At 49.0% G+C, this 23,485-nt stretch overlaps 1 protein-coding gene across 4 annotated transcripts; it reads right to left on the minus strand.

Moving 5' to 3' along the window:
• Positions 1 to 1,921: 1,921 nt before the first annotated feature.
• Positions 1,922 to 21,568, minus strand: NPM2 (nucleophosmin/nucleoplasmin 2). 4 transcript variants are annotated; one of them, XM_059696040.1, is made up of 9 exons: positions 20,977 to 21,561; positions 20,343 to 20,673; positions 20,171 to 20,256; positions 19,897 to 20,022; positions 4,659 to 4,749; positions 3,316 to 3,482; positions 3,164 to 3,198; positions 2,290 to 2,323; positions 1,922 to 2,203 (listed from the first exon to the last, which is right to left on the minus strand). In XM_059696040.1, exons 1-9 carry the CDS (start codon positions 21,103 to 21,105, stop codon positions 2,159 to 2,161), a joined length of 1,044 nt encoding a protein of 347 aa, XP_059552023.1. In that variant the 5' UTR covers positions 21,106 to 21,561; the 3' UTR covers positions 1,922 to 2,158. The 4 variants fall into 4 exon arrangements, with proteins under 4 accessions (XP_059552023.1, XP_059552027.1, XP_059552025.1 ...); XM_059696044.1 differs by lacking the exon at positions 20,977 to 21,561 and having other exon boundaries at positions 20,343 to 20,775; XM_059696042.1 differs by lacking the exons at positions 1,922 to 2,203; positions 2,290 to 2,323 and having other exon boundaries at positions 3,160 to 3,198; positions 20,977 to 21,562.
• Between the last annotated feature and the right edge of the window lie 1,917 nt (positions 21,569 to 23,485).

Below are 23,485 nucleotides of genomic sequence, written 5' to 3' on the forward strand. Positions count from 1 at the left end.
ACCCATGGCTGAGCCGAGGACTGGGGAGAAGTCCTGCGAGACTGTGTGCTGCCCCTCCTAGGGCTGCAGTGTCGCAGGCATTCTGGGCTCAGTTCTGGCTCCAGCGCCCAGTTTATGAAACTTTCGAGCGCCGGGTGCTGCCTGCCCCTGCCTCGCACCCACAGGGTGGCTAAAAACAAGGGCTCTGGGGCCAGACCACCTGGGAGTGGATTCTGGCTCCTCCGCCAGCTGTGTGACTCTCTACACCTGAGAAACAGGGCTAATTACACCCACCTCCAGGCACGGCTGCGAGGGTTACAGGAGCGAGTCCTGTAGGGCAGAGCGGTGCCCAGCTCTCAGGGTCATCCTGCAATCGGATCAGTCTTCTTTCTGCCCGAACCTCCAAGCTCGTTCTGCTGCAGGCCCTTTGCACTCTCTGTTCCTGCTCCTAGGACTGTCTGCCAGCTCCTCACTCGGCCGGCTGTGTCCTCACTGTGAACCGCTCCCTCTGAGAAACCTCAGATCTCCTAAGTGCTCCTCCACCCTGGAAAGCAGCCCGTTTTACTTCCTCCAACGCACTTGAAAGTAATTGAAATTATGTTGTTGGCTTTTTAAAAATTTAAATTCTTTACAGTATTACATAAGTCTCCTTTCCCCCCAGTGACCTCTCCCCGGCCGTTCCCACCCCAGCACATGCCCTTACGGCCCTGCTGTCTGTGTCCATTGGTTATGCTCTGTTGTTGGCTTTCCTTTCCCCTGGGCCATCGGGTACCTGAAGGTGAGGACATTGTCTTGTCCGCCCTGCATCACCGGGGCAGGGAGCCATGGTCAACGCCAGCTGCCCGCCTGGAGCCGGACCTGAACCGTTGTGCCTTTTCATTGATTAATGTGAGGTCAGCGGCCCCGTTCTCATGTGTGGGCCCGTGCTCCCTTCATCCCGTGGGGTGTAGAATACAAGCAGTGGGAAGGCCAGCCCACCCTCTGCCACCTCAAGAGAATGGCAGAGCTGAGTGGGAGGCCCAGGCCGGGTCGCTGACCTTCCGTGCGGGTGTCCATAGCCCTCCTCTGGGACCCAGGTCTGCGGGTCCTGGGAGACGGCAGGGCCAGCTCCCCATCAGCTCACTGCAGGCCTGGCCAGCGGAGGTGCTGGGAGGGGCAGGGGGCAGCCCAGCAGCGGCCCTACAAGTATGACCCGAGTCGGGGGCCCTCTGCCTGTCACCATGGATGAACTGGCTCCAGGTGGCGCTGCAGGCCTGGGAGAGGGCAGGAGGCCAGAGCATGCAGGGTCATCACCCCTTTCCCATCCTCCGTCGGTCTCAGCTCCGAGAGCTGCCCGGGGAGCCTAGCATCAGAGCTGAAAGGGCTCACCCGTCCACCTCCCCTAGGAGACACTAACAGCACCCTGGAGCCCGTGGCTCTACCTGGGAGGGTTTCCGCGAAGGTGCAGGCCTCTGGGCTCCTGCCCAGCACAGACCTTCCCACAAGTGAGCAGGAGCTCGCCCTGAGCAGGACACACGCCTGGGAGAACAGCACTAGCTTGTGCCCGAGGCTCCCACAGATGCACCTGCCCCGGCAGGTCCCACAGGCTGGCCCTTCCTGAGCCTGAGCCGCCTCATGCCAGGAGCCCGGGCAGTTCTGTCCCTAGAAAACAGGGCCTGCCCGAAGGGAGTGTGGGCGCAGGAGGACCCACAGCAGCGCTGGCTCCCTCCCTCAGGCCAGGGGCAGAGGTCAGAGCTGGGTAAGGGGCTGAGACACTTGGTTCTTCCCCCAAAGACGGGCGGTGAGAGGTGCCAGGACTAGAGGGAGACGAGGGAGCAGAGCTGGCAGGGCCTGGCGCCCAGGGCGGATGAGGTGGCACACGCCGCCCTCTGCTGGGCACAAGGGCTCACTGCAGCCGGCAACAAGTAGGGCTCCTTGGAAGAGATGCAGACACAGGTCTTGGCAAAGCAAACTTTATTGTGTCCCTGAGGTTGGGGTTCTTCCCTCCAGGTCCTGCTGAATCCAGTGAGTTGGGGTGAGGGGCTCTTGTGTTGCCCCCCAACAGCTCCATCACCTTCAGACTCAGGTTGAGGGCCGGGGGGGATACTCCCTAGGCCCACGGTGCATCCCAGGAAGGCCCGCGGTGCATGGTGGCCAGGCAGGCCCTCCCCCATCACGGAGGCCATGCACTCCTGGCTTCTCATTTCTTGGGTACCGGCTTCCTTACTTTGGGGGTGTATCTGGCCTACGGAGGGAAGGCGGGGCTCCAGGTCCTGGCCCCTTCCCAGAGGCCACCACAACCCCAGGAGGACCAGCCCCTCATGCACTCACCTTGTTCACAGGGCTCTTGCCTTTGAGACTGGGTCTGAGATAGGGGTGATGGGTGAGGAGCAGGAGGCGGGTGAGAGGGAGAGAGAGCTCAGCCTGGTGCCGCAGCCCGGCCCTCCCAGTGCCCACACTGCAGAGCAGGAAGCAGGGCTGTGCCCTGGAGTTCTCCTCTCCACCTGTCACCCGCCAGGGGCCGCTCTGATCCCCCCCCCCTTTTTTTTAACAAAGATGCTTCTTTCTTAGGCTTCCATCTGCTCTCTCTCTTTTACTTACCACAAACATGTCCCTTTCATTATAAAAGTAATGGCAACCATATTGCACAAAATAGCAAATAAAGAGCAGAATAAACTACTTATGTTGTTTACCTCCCACCAACATTAACATTTTGGTGTATTTCCTCTTGGGTTTTTTTTTCCGTCCTCCTAAACATACTAGTATGTGAAGTAAAATGAAAGCGACTTAATGTCCTGCCCTTGTTAATTCTATCAACACGTCCCAGGCCGCTATCTTCCTCACAGGCGCGTGCAGCAGCCGCTGGGAAAGGCTCCGCAGGGGAGCCCGTGCTGCGGCAGCATTCGGAATGCTCCGCTCCCACTCGTGGTTCAACCACCAGCGAGGGGTTTCTCCGCGCACATAGTGCTCCCCTTATTCCGGACGGAGTCCTTGGAAAGGGATTGCCACAAGGGGAATTAGGTCAGATGATAAGCACGGTTTCATGCTTCTCAAAAAGGTTGTGCCAACCTACTGCGGCAAGACGCCGTGTGCCCTCGTACTTATACACACACACGCGTGTGCACACACCAGGCACCAATGCCCTTTCTGGCACTGTATATTTCGCCCAAAGAGTTCGGCCAAGTTAAGAGATGGAAAGAATTACCTTGCTGCCTCCTCTTCTTTTTCCACTTTTTTTTTCTGGGAACCAAACACAAGCGTCATTGGGTGGTTAGGGTGAGGGCCTGAGCAGACCCCGCTGGGCCCCCACCTCCTGCACACGCAGCCCGGGGGCCTGGCCAGGGTCCCTTCCCTCACCTTGGCCACGCTCGTCTGCTTCTGGGACGCCAGCCTCTTGCCTTTTTTGACAGGGCTCTCCTCTAGGGACACCTCTTCATCATCATCGTCGTCATCGTCATCATCTTCTTCCTCTGACTGCTGCTCCTCTTCCTCCTCCTCTTCCTCCCAGGAGAGGTCTGGAATTTCTGTCCAGGGGAGAGGAGAGGTGCCTGGGAGAGTCCCCGCAGGAGTGCAAGTGTCTGCCTGCCTCCCTGGGAAACCCTCCTGGCCTCCCTGAGAGAGTGGAGGCCAGGAGGTGGGAGGAAGCGGCCTTGACAGCTCCGAGGGCCTGGCTGAGGGTGGTATAAGGAGGAGGGGAAGGGCAAGCTGGGCTCTGCCTGGGGGGGGGGGGGGGGGGGAGAGGAAGGAGGGAGGACTCACCAGGGAAGGAGTGTGTGAGGGGAGGAAGGGGAAGGTGGGGAGGAACCAGAGTAGCAGCTAAGGACTTCAGGCCTTATCCGCAGGGAAGTGGACGCTGCCGGGGTTTGGGGGCAGGAGAGCACCCCGAGGACAGAGGCCCAGCCGGACAGAGAAGAGGGCCAGTGAGAGGATATCGGAAGAGTCAACAGCACAGCGACTTGCTGGGCCATGCGACTGCTACAGCTACGTACTTCGCTTTAAGTTAACGTTTAAAAAATATGTATTTTTATTGATTTCAGAGAAGAAGGGAGAGGGAGAGAGAGATTGAAACATCAACAATAAGAGAGAATCACTGATGGGCTGCCTCCTACACACCCCGCACTGGGGATCGACACCAACCTGGAATCGTGGGAATCTAATAGTACCTCCTGGCAATAGGTTGACACTCAAACACTGAGCCACACTGGCCAGGCTAAGCTAACACGTTAAGTGCGTGCTTGTACTGGGTACCATGCTAACTGCTTTTCCTGAACATCCCATTTACTCCTCACAGCTAGTCTTTGAAGATGAAACCAAGTGCACCCCTACCCTCGTGTTCCAGGTGAGGGGCTGCGGCACAGGCCCGGTGCAGAGAGGTGAGGTGCAGGGAGGTGAGGTGCAGGGAGGTGAGGTGCAGGGAGGTGAGGTGCAGGGAGGTGAGGTGCAGGGAGGTGAGGTGCAGGCAGGTGAGGTGCAGGGAGGTGAGGTGCAGGGAGGTGAGGTGCAGGGAGGTGAGGTGCAGGCAGGTGAAGAGGAACTGGGGGTAGAACTGTGCCTGTGGCCTTCCAGCCCAGGCTACTGGCAACCGTGCTGCCTTTGGGGATTTTCTCTAATCACTCAGGAGCCCTCCTCTGTTGGGGTGTTTATTATGTCCCGGGCCCTGTGCACCCTCAGACCTTCCCCAGGTCCAAGCTCAGACTTACCATAACGTTCCTGGCCACTGAGGAACACGGGTCCCCAGCCAGCCCGCAGCTGAAAAGTGACTGGAGGAGAGAGCTCCAGGCTCATCGTGACCTGCAGGCGGAGGGATGTGGGGGCAAGAGCAGAGAAGACAGGGTCGCTCGGGCGCTCCCAGGCTGGGGCCGGCCTCCTGCAGAAACGCTCAGCGTTTACCCCCCAAGCCCCAGCCGCGGAGTCACTGCGCTCGCCCCTCCCCCTTTCTGCCGAGGCGGACTCTGGCGGAGAAGATGCGAATCTGACCAACTCATTCTTGCTAAGATCTCAGGTGAGCTTCCAACCTCAGGGGCAGCTGTTAGTAGAGAACTCTCACTGCTACAGACTGAACTGTGTCTCCCAAAGTCTTACGTTGAAGCCCTCACCCCAATGTGGTGGCATCTGGAGATGAGGCCTTTGGGAGGTGATTAGGGTGAGATGAGGTCAGGAGGGTCATCACGGGACTAGTGTTCCTTTAAGATGAGACTAGAGAGCCCCCTCCTGCCTTCCCCCCTCCCCCCATGTGGGACAGAGGAGGCACCCTGTAGAAGCTGGGAAGAGGGCCCTTCCTAGGGCCTGACCATGCTGGCACCCTGGTTCCACACAGACTACGCACGAATCGGATGAGCAAAGCAGATGCAAATCTGTATGTGCAGGGGGACTTCCGTCATATAAGTTACATGGGAATATGCGTATGAATAAAGGCTGGGAAAGACGAAGTGCTGACCATAATTTTCAGTGGGTAGTACAGAATTTTTTAAAAAAATATTTTCCCAGACATTCCACACGAAGCATCTTACCTGCTGTATCTCATTTACTCCACACCCATGGTGAAGGTGCCATTACTTTACAGAGGAAAATGAGGCTGAGAGGGATTCACTTAGAGTTTCTGGTTCAGACAGGGGGCAAATAAGCAAAAACAAACTCCGCAGCTCAAACACCTAGAAAGGCTGGATGAAATGTAACCCAATGGCTGAATAGGAAGAAGAGAGGAGAGTCCCCAGGCATCAGACGTGAGGCAGCCTGTGCAAGAGCCGCTCTGCAGCAGCTGAAGGAAATGCACTCGAGATAACACGCGTGCGCGGACGGGGCCCACTGTACGGAGGCCGGCACCCTCGAAGGGCTGCACCTCAGTAAAAAGCCCCGGCCTGAGGCTCGAGGCGAGGGGACTAAAGAACCCCAAACCAACAGGTAGGAACTACACACCACCAGAAAAAGGTGAGGGGATTAAGGAGCACAAATTGGTTGTCACAAAATAGTGTGGGGATGTAAAGTACAGCACAGGGAATACAGTCAATAATCCTAAATAATAAAAGGCTAATATGCAAATTGACCAAATGGCAGAATGACCGGTTGCTATCACATGCACTGACCACCAGGACTCAGACGCTCAACGCAGGAGCTGCCCCCTGGTGGTCAGTGCACTCCCACAGGGGAAACGCCGCTCAGCCAGAAGCCAGGCTCATGGCTGGTGAGCGCAGAGCAGTGACGGGAGCCTCTCCTGCCTTCGCAGTAGCACTAAGGATGTCCAATGCCAGCAGTCAGACATCCCCTGAGGGCTCCCAGCCTGCAAGAGGGCGCAGGCCAGGCTGAGGGCCCCCCAAGTTCACGGATTTTATGCACCAGGCCTCCAGTGATGTAATAACTATGTGTGGTGCCAGGTGTGTACTCATCACTGATGTTTCTATCTCTGTCTCTCTCCCTCTCCCTTCCTCTCTGGAATCAATTTAAATAAATAAATAAAAACTTTAAAAAAAAGAATATGGCAGTTAAATTGAGAAGGAAGAAGTGGCTACAACAAGCAGTGATGAGCGAGCTAATTGGTTAACAAAGAAAAAAATGTAAGTGAGCATTACCGTAAAATAAGTTAGTATTGGTAATGATCAGTGTTGAGTGGGTTTAAAACAAGTTGAAGCTAAAACACTACATGACAACAACATGTAAATGAAGAAGAAAGTAATGAGAAAAGCTTCCTGGATAGTTTGAGAGGAATAAAAACATAAATTTTATACTTTGATCATGCATGATTGCTAAAAAATTAAGGACAACCAATAAAAATCAGAATGGGTTCTGTAGTTTCCAAACCAGTAGAAAGAAAAATGGGAAAAGAAACTGTAGTCAACCTAATAAAAGACAGAAAAAGGAGAAAAAATAAAATATGTAAGAGCAAGGAAAGTAGAAGCACAAAGTACGTTTTACACATAAATCCAAGCATATTAGCAAACACAGTAAATATAAACAGGTTCTACCAGCCAGATAGACTAAAACAAAGTCTAGCCACATACTGATTGTAGGATATACACCTAAAACATAAGGTCAGGAATGTTAAAGCAAAGAGACGGAAGCATATATTTAGATGTGGGGGAGATTTTCACTTGCTTATCCAATATCCATTCTTCCTTTCTTGCATAACAACAATGCCCTGTTATTATTCAAATATTGTACCCAGCCGAAGACTGCATCCCCCAGCTTCCTCTGCAGCTATGAACGTGCTACTAATTTCTGGACCAGTGAGTTGTAAGCAGAATTTCGTGGGTGGTACTTGTGCAAAGACTCCTTAAAAGTTGGACAGAGAACTGAGAAAGCCCCTTGGCCATCCCTTGCTTCTCCTTTCCTATGACCTTAAATGCAGAGAAGTGAGGGCTGCAGCTATGGCCTTCCTGGGCTGTCAGGTGATCTTGAGGATGGGAACTCTGCACTAAGGATAGGAGAGAGATAAGAGGAGACTTGAGCTTTGGTGACCACGGAGCCATCTCACCAGCCCTAGACTGCCCATCTCTGGACTTCTATGCGAGACAGAAATAAATCTCAAATTTGTTTAAGCCCCCATGGTTGGGTCTTTGTTATTGCAGCCATACCTCATGAAAATGAAGCTAGTTGTACCATCTGGTGAGTGATATGGATAACGGGGGAGGCTATATATATGTAAGGAGTAGGTGATACAGGAGAAATCTTTGTACCTTCCTCTCAATCCTATCTAATAAAAGAGAAACATGGTAATTAGCGTACATCTGCTACCCTTCCCATTGGCTAATCAGGGAGATATGCAAATTAACTGCCAGCCAAGATGGCGGCAGGCAGCCAGGCAGCTTGAAGCGAACATGAGGCTGCTTGCTTCAGTGACGGAGGAAACCAACGTTCCCTGCCTGCCTTGCCGGCCTCTGAGCTTACAGTTTGAAACATAGTTACAAATATAGAAGTTAAACAAAACCCCAGAAATCTACTTTCAGTGAGCCAGGATCTCAGAGCTGGAGTTGATACAGTGTTTCAATTATAGAACACAAACAAACCAGATACCTGCTTTCAGCAGCAGAGGCCTCAGAGCTGGAGCCAGAGCTAAAGCTGGCCCAGAATTAAAAAAAAAAAGAAAAAAAGGAGCAGTTGGGAGCTTCAGTCACCCGCCAGCCTGAAAACAGCCCTCAGCCCCTCACTCAGACTGGCCAGGCACCCCAGTGGGGACCCCCACCCTGAAGGGTGTGTGACCAGCTGCAAACAGCCATCATCCCCTCACCCAGACTGGCCAGGCACCCCAGTGGGGACCTCCACCCTGATCCAGGACACCCTTCAGGGCAAACCAGCTGGCCCCCACTCGTGCACCAGGCCTCTATCCTATATAGTAAAAGGGTAATATGCCTCCCAGCACCGGGATCAACGGAGCCATGAGGCCTCCCAGCACCGGGATCAGCGTGACAGGGAGCAGCGCCCAAACCCCCTGATCGCCCTGCGGCTCTGTGTGTGACAGGGGGCGGGGCCACAACCTCCCTATCCGCCCTGCTCTGTTCGTGTTCCCCAACCCCATGATCAGCCCTACTCTGTGCCTGATAGGGGGGAGCTCCCCAACCCCCTGATCGCCCTGTAGCTCTGTGTGTGACAGGGTGCGGCATCCCAACCCCCCTCCCACGGGCCCTGCTCTGTGTGTGACACGGTAGAGCCATAACCTCCCCATCGGCCCTGCCCTGAGTGTGACAGTGGTGGCACCTCAACCCCCTGATCGGCCCTGCTCTGTGGGTGATAGAGGGCGGTGCCCCAACCCCCCCCCCCCATGGGCCCTGCTCTGTGTGTGATGGGGTAGAGCCATAACCTCCCCATCGGCCCTGCCCTGAGTGTGACAGGGTGCGGCGCCCCAACCCCCCTGATGGGCCCTGCTCTGTGCGTGACAGGGGGGAGCTCCCTAATCCCCTGATGGGCCCTGCTCTGTGAGTGACAGGGGGGAGCTCCCCAACCCCCTGATTGACCCTGCTCTGTGTGTGACAGGGTACTGAGCCCCAACCCCCCTGATGGGCCCTGCTCTGTGCGTGACAGGGGGCGGCGCCCCAACTCCCCAATCGGCCCTGCTCTGAGCCCGACCAGGGGCTGCACCTAGGGATTGGGCCTGCCCTCTGCCACCCGGGAGCAGACCTAAGCCAGCAGGTCGTTATCTCCCGAGGGGTCCCAGACTGCAAGAGGGCACAGGCCGGGCTGAGGGGACCCCCCCCCCCCCCCGAGTGCACAAATTTTTGTGCACCGGGCCTCTAGTTTTATTATAAACCTGAAACTGCTCTAAAAATAAAAAATAAAGTGCTTTAAAATTGAGCTAGTTGTAGTTGTTAGCATTAGATTTGGTATCAAGTGACAGAAAACTCAGTAACAGTAGCTTACACAACTAGAAGCTTGTTTCTTTGACATGTAAACTAAGTCCAGATATAAGCAGCTGTGGGCTTACTGCTCCTCAATCACCAGGGACCCAGGCTCTCTGTACCGTGTAGCTTCACCAACCTCAACACATGGCTTCTACCTCCTGGCCATCACGTCTCCATTCTGGCCAGCAGGAAGGAGAAAGAGACAAAAAACAGTCACATGATCTCTGTTTGAGGACACGGCAGATGCAGGAGATACCACTTCTGCTTACATTCCACTGGCCAGAACTTCATTGCCATGCCAAACTCAAACGCAATATAGTTTTTATTCTCAGTAGCCTTATGGCCAGCTAAAAGTCATGAATTCCACTACTAAAGAAAAGGGAGAGTGGATATTGAGGGACGACTGGGAAACAAATTAATATCATATGATTTACGCTTTAATTCAATAAGTACTTTAGAGATAAAGTTACCACATATTGACTGATAAAATAAATAAATAAATATATATATGCAAATTGTGCCCTCAGGAGTTCAACCAGGAGACCAAGAGTTCAATCACTCGTTATGAAGTGCGCTGACCACCAGGGGGCGGCGCGGAACATGGCGGGTGTCAGCGACACTGCGCTGGCAGTGAGTGGCAGTGGAGGCACTGCTGCCCCGATGGGCCCCGATGAGAGCGGGACCATGGTGGGATGGTGGAGCAGGTGAGCGGGTGCCAGGTGGGGCTATGGGGCTGGGGGCGTGAGCCGGGGCTGCAAGGCTGGGGACATGAGCTGGGGCTGCTGGGGCAAGATGGGGCCAGACATGCCCTGAAGCCCTCCTGTGGTCCATTCCAGGCAGGCCAATCTCCCATGGTCCCACCCCGGCCGGCCAGCTGGCCCAATTCTACCTCTGCAGCCAAAAGAAGCTGGCGTCGTCAACAGAATATGTCTGAAAAACTGTCACCAACAAGTACTACCAATCCTGGTAGGAACTGCCTTCACAGCAAAAACCAAGTAAATGAGGATGCAGTTATTGAACATAGCTGTGGGGGAATGACTGTTACATGTCAATTTTGCCTATCACTAAATTTCTCCGATGAAAAACCATCTGATGGAAAATTTACTCGATGTTGCAGCAAAGGTAAAGTGTGTCCAAATGATATAAATTTTCCAGAATACCTGGCATATTTTAAAAAATTAACGATAAGTGAAGATTCTGACAGTAAAAATTTTATGGAAAATATCTGTTCCATAAATAGTTCTTTTGCTTTTGCTTCCATGGGTGCAAATATTGCATCACCACCAGGATATGAGCCATGCTGTTTTAGAATAAACGGTCAAGTTTATCACTGTACTGGAACTTTACATCCTTCAGATAGTGTTTCTCGGAAGTTTGCTCAACGCTGCATTTCAGACACAGCTGAAGCGACGAGTAAAAGATCAGCAATGCCAGAAAACCAAGGTTGCTCAGAAAGACGCATGATCAACATCAACAACCTCATGCATGAAAAAAGCGAATTAACAAAATCATACAAGATGCTACACGAGGTAGAAAAGGAAGCCCAATCTGAAGCAGCAGCGAAAGGCATTGCTCCCACGGAAGTAACAATGGCGATCCTATATAATAAAAGGCTAAAATGCAAATCGACTGAACGACGAACAACCGGTCTCTATGACACGCACTGACCACCAGGGGGCAGACGCTCAATGCAGGAGCTTCCCCCGGTATTCAGTGTGCTCCCACAGGGGAAGCGCCGCTCAGCCAGGAGCCAGGTTCACGGCTGCCGAGCGCAGTGGTGGTGGCGGGAGCCTCTCCCACCTCTGCGGCATCAGCCGGGCCTCCCCTGAGGGCTCCCGGACTGCGAGAGGGTGCAGGCTGGGCTGAGGGACCCCCCACCCCCACCCCGAGTGCACAAATTTCGTGCACCAGGCCTCTAGTCTATCTATAATAATAAAAGCGTAATATGCTAATTAGACTGGATAGCCGAACGACCTTCTGGACGTCATTCCAACAAAAGCCACGGCAGCGGGGGCCAAGGCAGAGGCGGTTAGGGGCGATCAGGCAGGCAGGCAAGTGGTTAGGGGAGATCAGGCAGGCAGGCAGAGTGGTTAGGGGAGATCAGGCAGGCAGGCAGAGGCAGTTTCTGCCAATTATACAAGCTATGTTTGGAGAAATCTAGCAATGTTTTTCAAGTGTTGAAAGCAAAAACACTCAACCTAGAGTTTTTTATCCAGTAAAAATACCTTTCAAAAGTCAAGTGAAGCCCTGGCTGGTTTGGCTCAGTGGATAGAGCATCGGCCTGCGGACTGAAGGGTCTTGGGTTCGATTCCAGTCAAGGGCACATGCCTGGGTTGTGGGCTCGATCCCCAGTAGGGGGCATGTAGGAGGCAGCCGATCAATGATTCTCTCTCATCATTGATGTTTCTATCTCTCTTTCCCTCTCCCTTCCTCTCTGAAATCAACAAAAATAAAATTCAACTGAGAGTTTAAAAAAAAAAAGGTAAAGTGAAATAAGGACTTTTTAGATATACAAAAGCTGAAAGAATTCATCACAAGCAGGCGAGCATTACAAGAGATGTTTAAGTCCTTCAAGCAGAAGAAAAATGATATCAAATGGAAACTTGAATTTACACAAAGGAACGAAGAATACCAGAAATGGTAAATATGTAAATGTTTTATTCTAATTCCTACTCTCTTTAAAATATAGACTGTTTAAAGCAAAGATAATACATTATAGTGAGGGATTTATAGCATATGTAGAATCAAGAGTTATTACAGCCCTGGCTGGTTTGGCTCAGTGGATAGAGCGTCGGCCTATGGATTGAAGGGTCCTGGGTTCAATTCCGGCCAACGGCACATGCCTGGGTTGTGGGCTCTATCCCCAGTGGGGCGCGTGCAGGAGGCAGCCAATCAATGATTCTCTCTCATCATTGATGTTTCTATCTCTCTTTCCCTCTCCCTTCCTTTCTAAAATCAATTTTTAAAAAAAGTTATTACAATAGTACAAAGAAAGAGAAGTGAGAAATAAAGTATGCTGTAGTAAGAGACTCATCATACATGAAGTGGTACAATAGTATTTTAATTAAGTAAAAAATGTATATTGTAAACTCTAAAGCAACCACTAAAAAATAACAAAGCAATGAGGTATAAGCCAATAGAAGAAATAAAAATGTAATAATAAAAAACAGCTAATCCAAAAGAAGGCCAGAAAAGAGGAAAAATGGAGCACAGGTGGAACAAATAGAAAAACAAATAGCAAGATGATAGATTTAAACCGAATCTTGTTGATAATTACAGTATATATTAATCATTTAAATACTCAAATTAAAAGGCAGAGTTAGCAGTTTGGATAAAAAAGAATTACATGGTATCTAGAAGAAATCCATTTTATACATAAAGATACAGAGGTTAAAGGTAAAATGATAACAAAATAATAAAACAGGAAAAAAAGCCCTGGCCAGTGTGACTCAGTTGATTGAGTGTTGTCCCATGCACCAAAAGGTTGCTTGTTCAATCCCCAGTCAGGATTCATGCCTGGGTTGTGGGCTCGATCCCCAGTAGGGGGCGTGCAAGAGGCAGCCGATCGGGTTGATTTTTTTCCCTCCTTCTCCTTTCCCCTCTCTTTAAAATCAATAAAAACATACTTTTTTAAAAAACAGGAAAAAACACAGAAACACGAATGAAAAGAGAGCTAGATTGACTATATTAACCAGATTAAGTGGATGTCACAATATCTACTAGGGATAAAGAGGGGCATTTCATAATGATGAAGGTATCAATTAACCAAGAGGATAGAGCAACCTTAGAAGTGTATGTGCCTAATAAGAGCTTTAAAATACTTGAAGTAAAAACTAGTAACTGAAAGGAGGAATACACAAACCACAATTATTGTTGAAGACTTCAACATTCTCCTCTCAGTAATTAATAGATCAACTAGACAGATAATGAGACTATAGAAGACTCCAACAAAACAACCAACCAACTTGATATAATTGACATTTATAGAGCAACACACCCAACAAAATGAGAACACACCTTCTTCAAGTGTAAATGAAATATTCACCAAGATAACACATTCTGGGTCATAAAACAAGTCACAACACAGTTTAGACTGAATAGAGCATGTTCTCAGGCCATGATGGAATTAAACTAGAAATCAATTAAAGAGTCTTAGAAAATCCCTATTATTTGGAAAATTTAAAATATACATACTTCTAAACACCCTAGGGGCTGAAGAAGGAAAACTTTACAATAATTTCAACTGAATAAAAATGAAAACCATACTTGACAAAACTTGTGGGATGAATAAAGACTTGAATAGATAGTTCTCCAAAAAAGATAAACAAATGACCAATAAGCACATGAAGAGATGCGCGACATCATTAGTCATCAGGGAAATGCAAATTAAAACCACACCGACCTCCCAGATCACACCCACTACGATGACTAATCAAAATTACAGACAATAACAAGTGCTGGGCAGGGTGCTGGAGTCCTCGTACACTGTTGGTAGGATTGTAAACAGTGTGACTACTTTGGGAAACAATCTGGTAGTTTCTCAAAATGTTATATACAAAACTACCACACAGGACCCAGCAATTGCATTCCAGGTAGATGCTCAAGAGAGATGAAAGCATGTGCTCCCTAACAACTCTGCACATGAATGTTCATAACAGCGTTCATAACAGCCAAAGGGTCGAAACAATCCAAGTGTCCCTCACCTGCTGGAAGGGTAAGTGAAAGGTGCCATATCCAGGCAATGAATATTCTTTGACAATAAAAAGAAGTGAAGCACAGATACATGCTACAACGTGGATGAGTATGCCAGGTGAAAAGAGCTGGTCATAAAAGACCATCCACCTTATAATTTCATTTACATGAACTGTCCAGAACAGGCAGATCTATAGAGACAGAAAGTAGATTAGTGTTTGGCTAGTGCTGCATGTGATTTTAAAAGAAGTCCTATTCTGAAATTTATATGGAAATGCTAAGCACCTATAATTGTCAACACAATTTTGGAAAAGAATAAGAAAGTTGGAATATTAAAATAGTCAATTTACCTCATTTTAAGACTTACTATAAAACTACAATAATTAAATCAGTCTATTATTGAAAACAGGGTTAAAAAAACGAAAAAAATTTAAAAAAAACACAGAAAACAGGGTAAACATATGAAACAGAACAGAGTATAGAAATATATGCAATCATATATAGTCAATTGATTTTTGACAAAAATGCTAAAATAATCTTTTCAAAACGGTGCTAGTGCACTGGATATCATTTTTTGGGGAAAAGTTCCTTTATCCTTACTTCATACCGTACAAAAAAAAAAAAATCTTGAAATGGATCATCGACTTAGATATAAGAGCTAAAACAATAGCACTTCTAGAGGAAAACATTTGTGACTTTAGGTAATGATTTCTTAGGATACCAAAAGGATGAACCGTAAGAGAAACAAAAAGTTAGACTGGACTATCAAAATTAAAAACGTGTGCTTTTCAAAATACACTATTACAGCCCAGCCAGTGTGGCTCAGTGGTTGAGCATCAACCTATGAACCAGGAGGTCATGGTTCGATTCCCAGTCAGGGCACATGCCCAGGGTTGCAGGCTCGATTCCCAGTGTGGGAGGCAGCCAATCAATTCTCTCTCATTATTGATGTTTCTATCTCTCTCTCCCTCTCCCTTCCTCTCTGAAATCAATAAAAATATATTTAAAAAGCAAAACCAAAAACACTATTACAAAAATGAAAAGGCAAGCCAGGCACTAGGAGAAAATATTTAAATAAATATTTTTGATAAATCAATGTCTCCAAAATACATAAAGAACTCCTACAACTCAAGAATAACTCAATTTAAAAATGGCAAAACAATCAACAATTGAATCTAAAAATCAAAATAAATGAACAAGGAATCTAATGAACAAAATAAACTGATCAATATAATAGAACCAGAGGCATGGGAACATGGAACAGACTGAAGAATCTCAGAGGGAAGCAGGCAAAGGAGGGCAGGAAGAGATTAACCAAAGAACTTATAAGCATACTAGAGGCATGGTGCACGAAATTCATGCATTTGGTGGGGTGGGAGGTCCCTCAGCCCAGCCTGCACCTTCTTGCAGTCCGGGACCCCTTGGAGGATGTCTGACTGATGGCTTAGGCCCGTGGCGGCATCAGTCGGACATCCTTAGTGCTGCTGTGGAGGTGGGAGAGGCTCCCGCCACCATCGCTGTGCTCGCCAGCTGTGAGCCCAGCTTCTGGCTGAGTGGTGCTCACCCTGTGGGAGTGCACTGACCACCAGGGGACAGCTTCTGCATTGAGCATCTGTCCCCTGGTGGTCAGTACACATCCCAGCAACTGGTTGTTCCGCCACCAGGCTGAAACTGACTTTCCGACATCCCCGAAGGGGGTCCCAGATTGCGAGAGGGTGCAGACCAGGCTGAGGGACCCCACTGGTGCATGAGCAGGGCTGGGGAGGGATGTGAGAGGTTGGCCAGCCTGGGAGGGACCACAGGAGGAATCCAGGGTGTGACCGGCCTGTCTTGCTCAGTCCCAATCTGCTAGACACCAGCAGCAAGCTAAGCTACTGGTTGGAGCGTCTGCCTCCTGGTGGTCAGTGCACGTCATAGCAAGCAGTTGAGCGGCCTTAGCATATCATTAGCATATTACACTTTGATTTGTTGAACGGTCGACTGGATGACCAGACACTTAGCATATTAGGCTTTTATTATATAGGATATGCATTACCTATGGACATAACAATAGGCTGGTAAAGGCCTGGGGTGGGGCAGGAACCGGTGAAGGGGATAATGGGGAGGAGGGAAGGGGTGGACATCTGTAATAACCCCAACAATAAAGATTTTTTTAAAAAGAAAAAACAAAAATTGGCAAAACATCTAAACAGGCATTTTGAAAAAAGAAGATATACAAATGACCAAACAACAAATTTTAAAAATGATCAATATTGCACTGGCTGGCATGGCTCAGTTGGTTGGCCATCATACTGTGCACTGAAAGGTGGCTGGTTCGATTCCCAGTCAGGGCACAAACCCAGGTTGCAGGTTTCATCCCCAGCTGGGGTACGTGTGGGAGGCAGCCGATCAATGTTTCTCTCTCACATCTCTCTCTCTTTCTCTCTCTCCCCTTTCTTCCCCCGCCCCCCCCCAAAAAAGAAAACACATTTTAAAAAATGATCAACATCACCAGTTATTAAGAAAATGTAAATCAAAATCACAATGAGATGCCACTATCGAGGTACTGAGTAGCTAAAATTAAGGTTGACAGTGCATTGGTGGGGATGTAGAGCAACTGTAATTCTCCTACATTGCTGGTAGGAATGCAATTTGGAAAATAGTTTGGCAGTTTTGTACAGAGTTTAACACACATTTGCTACACGATACAGCAATTCCACTCCTAGGTATTTACTCAAGGATGAAAAAATATGTCCATACAAATACCTACACTTAAATTCATAATAGTATAAAATTGAAAACTACCCAAATGTGCAATAAGTGAATGAATAAACAATTTATGTGTATATATACATATTTTCATAGGATGGAATATTACTCAGATATAAAAAAGGAGCACACTGACCAACAACATGGATAAATCTCAAAAGCATTATGTTAGGTGGGAAAAGCTGGGCACAAGAGACTATGTATCGCAAGCTTCCATTTAAATGAAATTCTAGAAAAGGTAAAACTATAGTGACAGAAAGTAGATCAATGGTTGCAGAGGCAGGTGGAAGGGATTAACTGCAAAGAGGCTTAAATGCGGTGGTGGTTACACAAGTATAAACATTTGTCAAATGCATCAAGCTGTACATTTACCATTGGTGAGTCTTGTTCTAAATCACATCTCAATAAAACTGGTAAAAAACTGACTCAAAGAAGTAACCCGGCTGATGTGGCTCAGAGACTGAATGAACCAGGAGGTCACAGTTCAATTCCTGGTCAGGGCACATGCCCGGATTGTAGGCTCAGTCCCCAGTAGGCATGCAGGAGGCAGCCAATCAATGTTTCTCTCTCATCACTGATGTTTCTATCTCTCTCGCCCTCTCTGAAATCAATAAAAATATATTAAAAATAAGAAACAGAAACATTTGAGATCATGAACTTAAATAAATCACAGTAACTTAAAAACAGACCAGTCCCACATAGTTCATTTACTTATTCACTCACTCCTTCACTATAGATCGAGTTCCTACAGCGTACCAGGCGCTGTGAGACGTGTGGGTAAGGCAGCCGACAGAACAGGCCAGGTCCTTGCTCTCTTGGAGGTTATGGTTGTGAGGTGGCCCTAACAATGGTTAGGGAGGAAGAAGGCACACATGAAAGCCGAAAACCGATGCCAGTGGTGGGTCCCATGGGGGAAAGGGGAGTGTGGGCTGGGGAGCTGAGGGGATGCTGCTGTGGTTACATTCGAAGAAAGACCAGATGGAAGTGGGGGACAGGCCTGTCCCCGGGAACAATAAATGCAAGGACTCTGAGGAGGGGTATTTGGGAGTTTTCAAGGTGTAGTCAGTGAACCAGTGTGGTTTCAGCAGGATCAGGGAGGGGAGAGCAGAGAAGGGGAGGCCAGAGCGCATGCTGAGGGCCAGAACATAAAGGATCCTGGATCCCATTCTCAGTGAAATGGAAGCCATGGACCTAAGCAGAGAAGCAACACAGCCTGACTTTGTTTAACAGAATCTTGCTGCGGGGGCGGGGGGGGGGGGGGGGAGAGGAGGGGGGAAAGAGGAGGGGGAGGGGAGGGGTCAAAGGCATAAAAAGGGACACCTGTAATACTCTCAACAATAAAAACAAAGCTTTTAAAAAAATAAAAAATAAAAATAAAAGAATCTTGCTGGCAGCCGTGCATAGAAGGTTGGGAAACTTCCAGAAAGGGCTAGATGGTACATATTTTAGTTTGTAAACCCTATGGTCTGTGGAGAATACTCAACCCTGCAGTTACTGCATGAAAACAGCCATGAATAATATGTAAATGAAGGAGGATTAGCTGTGTTTCAACAAAACTTTACAAAAACAGGCAGTGGGCTGGATTTCACCTTGTAGTTTGTCAACCCTTATCAGCCATGGGCAAACTAAGGCCCGCGGGCCAGATCCGGCCCGTTTGAAATGAATAAAACTATTGAAAAAAAAGACCGGACCCTTTTATGTAATGATGTTTACTTTGAATTTATATTAGTTCACACAAACACTCCATCCATGCTTTTGTTCCGGCCCTCCGGTCCAGTTTAAGAACCCATTGTGGCCCTCGAGTCAAAAAGTTTGCCCACCCCTGCCTTAGACTATAGGGGACAAAGGGTTAAGGCAGGTAGGCCAGTGAGGAGTCCCTGCAATAAAACTGAGCAAGAAGAGATGGTCCCCTGGACCCGGTGTAGCAGGGGGTGGGATGTGGTCAGACTGGGGAAGGTGGAGCCAACAGGCTTTGCTGGTGGATCAGACTTGGGGGATTGCAGAAGGATTGCATAGTTCCTGACGACTGAGGAACTGTGCCCTGGGAGAGGATCCGGTTGGGGTAGGGAAAGAGATTATACGTAAAAATCAAGAATTTGGATTTAGATTTGTTATGTTTGGGATATCTCTTGGATATCTCCTGAATATATTCAGAGGTTGGGTTTATAAAAATAAATTTCAGAGTATTCATTTTGAACAGATGGCCTTTAAAACCATGGGAAGGAATGAGATCTCGGGACATCTCAGAGGGAGGGAAAAAAAACGGTTTGAGGGCAGGTTTACAAGGACAGTCTCCCAGATTGTCAAGGACAGATAATCCTAGTCTTATACTCACTGTCCCACCACACAGAAGAGCACACTCCACCCTCAGCTCATGAGGCCAGCAGGCCTTGGTACCCAGATAAGGAATTCATAGGCCAACCTCACTTATGAATATACACATATTTTTAAAAAGTCTTACAAAGTAGATCAAGCCGTTTACAATATGATCAAATTGTATTTATCTCAGGAATGAAAAGTTGGCTGAATATTATTCTATTAATATAACTTACCACTTAGCAGATTAAAGAAGAAAAGAACCCAAGATCATTTGAGTAGAAAAATGTTTGATAACCACTCTTGATTAAAAAGAAGAAAACTTAATTTTAAACGCAGAGTGGGAAGGGATGGGGACTTCCTGAAGCTGACAAAGGGTGTCTACCGGACCTGTCAGACCTAAAGGAGAAACTTCAGAAGCATTTCTTTAGAAAGAAACCAAGAATGAAACAGGGTGTCTACCACTATCATTTTATCTGATATGGTACTGGAGGTCCTAGCCAGTGTAGCAGGATTTTAAGAAGGGACACAAAAACTGCCATTATTCACAATGACGATTTGCATAGAAAACACAAGATAAGTGATCAGAAATGAGAGAATTTCTGGATACACAATCAATAGGTAAGTCATCAACAGAGTCCTGACACCATCAGTAAGCAGTTAAAATATGCGATTTAGAAGAGAAGCTATATAGCCACCATCCGCAGCGAGTAAAGGTGGGCTGGGGTGGAAGCAGGATGATTCAGGCTTTTGGCCATGGGCGCACCCCCTCTCTAGGATGGCGACGCTGTGGCAGGACGCCCACCCCAGGGAGCTGAGCAGCAGTGTCCCCGCGCCTGCCGGCGAGACTCACCATGGGCAGCACAGAGGCCTGCAGCGAGGCGACGATGATGGGCTTCGTCCTCTTGTCCTCCTGGCTTGCTGGGGGCAGGATCTCCACGAGGTTCATCTCCTCTTTGACTTTCTCCCCCAGGCAAATCTGAGCGGGTGGACAACAGGCGGGCACCTCGTCACCCGAGGGCAGAGCGGGGAAACCTTGTTGCCTCGGTAGGGATCCGACTCCCCGCTCCTCTCTTAGTGGTTTGAGTCACTCCTCCCCGCCTTGGGGTGGGGGAGGGGGCACCCACCGTATTGAGCAACACCTTACAGTCCTGCTCGCCCTCCTTCTGCGGCTTGAAGGTCCAGGTCCGCTTCTCCTGGTTTAACTCACAGCCTGGAAGGGAGAGGCAGGGAGTTGGGGGCCGTGTCCTCCAGGCCGTCCTCCCCCGGCGGACGCGCCAGCAGCCCGTGCGCACTCACCCCAAAGCTTGGCTGTCCCGGCCTTGTCCGGGGTGCTGGTGCGGCTGCGGTTCATGGCGCCGGGGGAGCCGGCGGTGCGCTGCGGTGGGGCCTGGGGAGGAGAGGCCCGCGCAGGGCGGCCCAGAGCGCGGCGAGGACCCGCCACCCGCTGCCCGCCCCGCACGCAGGGGGAAGTGCGCGTCGTGCGCTCCGGGGCCCCGTCACCCCGGGCGGCTGGCCTCGCTGTGGCTGCTTGGCGGGCGCGGGTCGCCCGGGCCGGTCCTCGGAGCACTCCCTCCGGGCTCTCACCGCCTAATCGCGCCGCGCCGGCTGCCCCGCAGCTGTTATGAGGCTGCGGAGGGCACGGGTGGTGTCCAATCAGCCCTAAAGGGAGGCCCTTCTCCCGCCCGCCTGCCGTCCTGTGCCCTGAGTCTCGGGGCACCTGGACGGCCCGTCAAAACGCACGTGCTGCCGCCGGCTCCCCATTGAGCAGGCCGCCCGGGCCCAGGCGTTTGCACTTGTGAGCGTGCCCAGGTGAGGCGGGTGCTGCGCTCCGGGACGCGCGGATCACGGCACTTACGGGGTCTACCGCGCCCGCCGCCCCGCTTGGAGAGGCTTGGCCACCGGGGGAAGCCCTGGCGCTCTTTGTGCTCACCGCCTTCTTCTTGTCCCCCCTTCCCGTGTGGGTCCCCGGAGAGGAGAGCCCTGTTCCCAGAAGGATGGCTTGTCCCGCGGCCAGGAGAGGGGGCGGCAGCTGGTGAGGAATCCGGAGAGAGCCCGTCATTTAACAAACAGCCGCGCGCACAGCGGCCGGAGCCCCCAGGGAACTCTCCGCGCATCCTCATCCGTCCCGCCGCTGGGCTCCGCACCCTCCTGTAAGTTTCGCTGATTTTCAGCGGAGGCGCCAGCAATTCAACCGGGAAGGGATAGTCTTTCCCGGAGCTGTGCTGGAGGGCGTAGCTGGATACATCTCTCTCTGGAACCCTGGATGGAGCTTCTGCTGTGCGGGAACCAGCTTTTTTCTTTTTTTAAATGTCAATTTTATTGAAAAAATAACTTACAGCCTAACCGGTTTGGGTCAGTGGATAGAGCGTCTGCCTGCGGACTGAAGGGTCTCGGGTTCGATTCCCGTCAAGGGCACGTACCTTGGTTGCGGGCACATCCCCAGTAGGTGGCGTGCAGGAGGCAGCTGATCGATGGATGTTTCTCTCTCATCCATGTTTCTAACTCTCTATCCCTCTCCCTTCCTCTCTGTAAAAAATCAATAAACTGTATTTTTTTAAAAAAATGAAGACAAGGTTTAGAAAAAGAAAAAATAACTTACATACAAAAATGTACTCATCTAAGGTGTCTGATTAGATGAATTTTAACAAATGTACTCACCTGTGTAGTCCTCACCGCAGCCCTCACTCCCATCACTCCCCCAGATTTTCTTGTTTCCCTTGCAGTCAGTCGCCTCCCCTTCATGCCTAATGGGTATGAGGCAAATGCCTGCTTTCTGACACTACAGATTAGCATCGACTCTTCTGGAATTTCATGCGTAAATAGAATCATAGGAACTGTTTGCCCTCTTTCGCTGAACAAAACGTGTTTGAGATTTATTTATCCACATTGCTGCTGGTATCAATAGTTTGTTTTTGTTGGGTAGTATTCAATCTGTATATCCAGTCACCTGCTGGTCAGCTGCCAATGTGGCGAGGCTACTGTATCCAGTTACTCAAGCAAACACTAATGTAGATGTGTCTGTAAAGGTGTTTTGTAGACATGCTTAACCTCTGCCATCAGTTGGTTACCCTCAGTAATGTGGGTGGGGGTGATTCAGTCAATTTAAAGGCTTTGAGGGCAGGGCAGATTCTCCTGAAATTCTGTGGACTGCAGCGTCAGGGTCAGGTCCGCGAGAGAGCTCCAGCAGGCCCTGCCTGGAGACCCGCGCTCTGGGTGTCAGACGTGCCTAGTCAGCCCTCATAGTTGCCCAAACCAATTCCTTGTAATACATGCCTGACTGATACACCTGCTGATGGATATTTGGGTAGCCCAGGTTTAGGCTATTCTGAATACAAATGCTACGAACATTTGAGAGCAAGTCTTTGCTTGGACATATGTTTTCGTTTTCCTTGGATACATGCCTAGGAGTGGAATTGCTGGATCATTGGTAAGCATTTACCAGACTATGTAAAACTATAAAACTATTTTCTTGCACATTTTGCGTTCCTACCAGCAACGTATAAGAATTCCAGTTGCTCTACAACTCCGCCAACTCTTGGAATTGTCAGTCTTCCTAGTTGTAGCCATTGTAATGGATGTGTATAGTGACATTTCTTCTGGCTTTTATTTGTATTCATTTGATGATGAGTGATGTTGAGCATCTTTTCAAGTGTTTATTTGTCATTTGTGTATCTTCTTTTGTAAAATGTTCAGATATTTTGTCCATTTTTAACTTGGGTTATTCTTATTGAGTGGTAGGGGTTCTTTTATATATCTTGGATACCTGTTTTCTGTCAAATATATATGTATTCCATAGATTTTTCACTCCTGTCTATAGCTTGTCTTTTCATTGTAAAAATTATATCTTTTAAAGAGCAAAATTTTAAAAAAAATTTTTTATTTTTTTCTTTGGTCTTGTGCTTTTGATGTTTAAAGAATCTTTGCTTAACCTAAGGTTGTGAGAGTTTTTTCCTAAGTTTCCTTTTAGAAGCCTTGTGGTTTTAGCTTTTACCTTTACATCAGTAATCCATTTGAAGTTAATTTTTGTGATGGTGTTAGGCGAGGGTCATGGTCATTCCCCCCACCCCCAAGTGGACATCCAGTTCTTCAAGCACCATTTTTGGAAAAGGACTACTCCCTCTTTACTGAATCACCTTGGCACTTTTGTAAAAAAATCAACCATATATGTTAGTCTGTTCCTGGACTTTATACTGTTCCATTGATCTGTCTACCCTCATGTCAATACCACACTATCTTGATTACTGTAGCATTATAGTAAATCTTGAAATCAGGTAGTTGAGTTCTCCTATTATTCTTTTTAAAAATGTTTTGGCTAGCCCTAGCCGGTTTGGCTTTGTGGATAGAGCGTCAGCCTGCGGACTGAACGGTCCCAGGTTCGATTCCGGTCAAGGGCGTGTACCTTGGTTGCGAGCACATCCCCAGTACCGGGTGTGCAGGAG

The sequence above is a fragment of the Myotis daubentonii genome, chromosome 5 (assembly GCF_963259705.1).
Source record: "Myotis daubentonii chromosome 5, mMyoDau2.1, whole genome shotgun sequence".
NCBI classification, from domain to species: Eukaryota; Metazoa; Chordata; class Mammalia; order Chiroptera; family Vespertilionidae; genus Myotis; species Myotis daubentonii.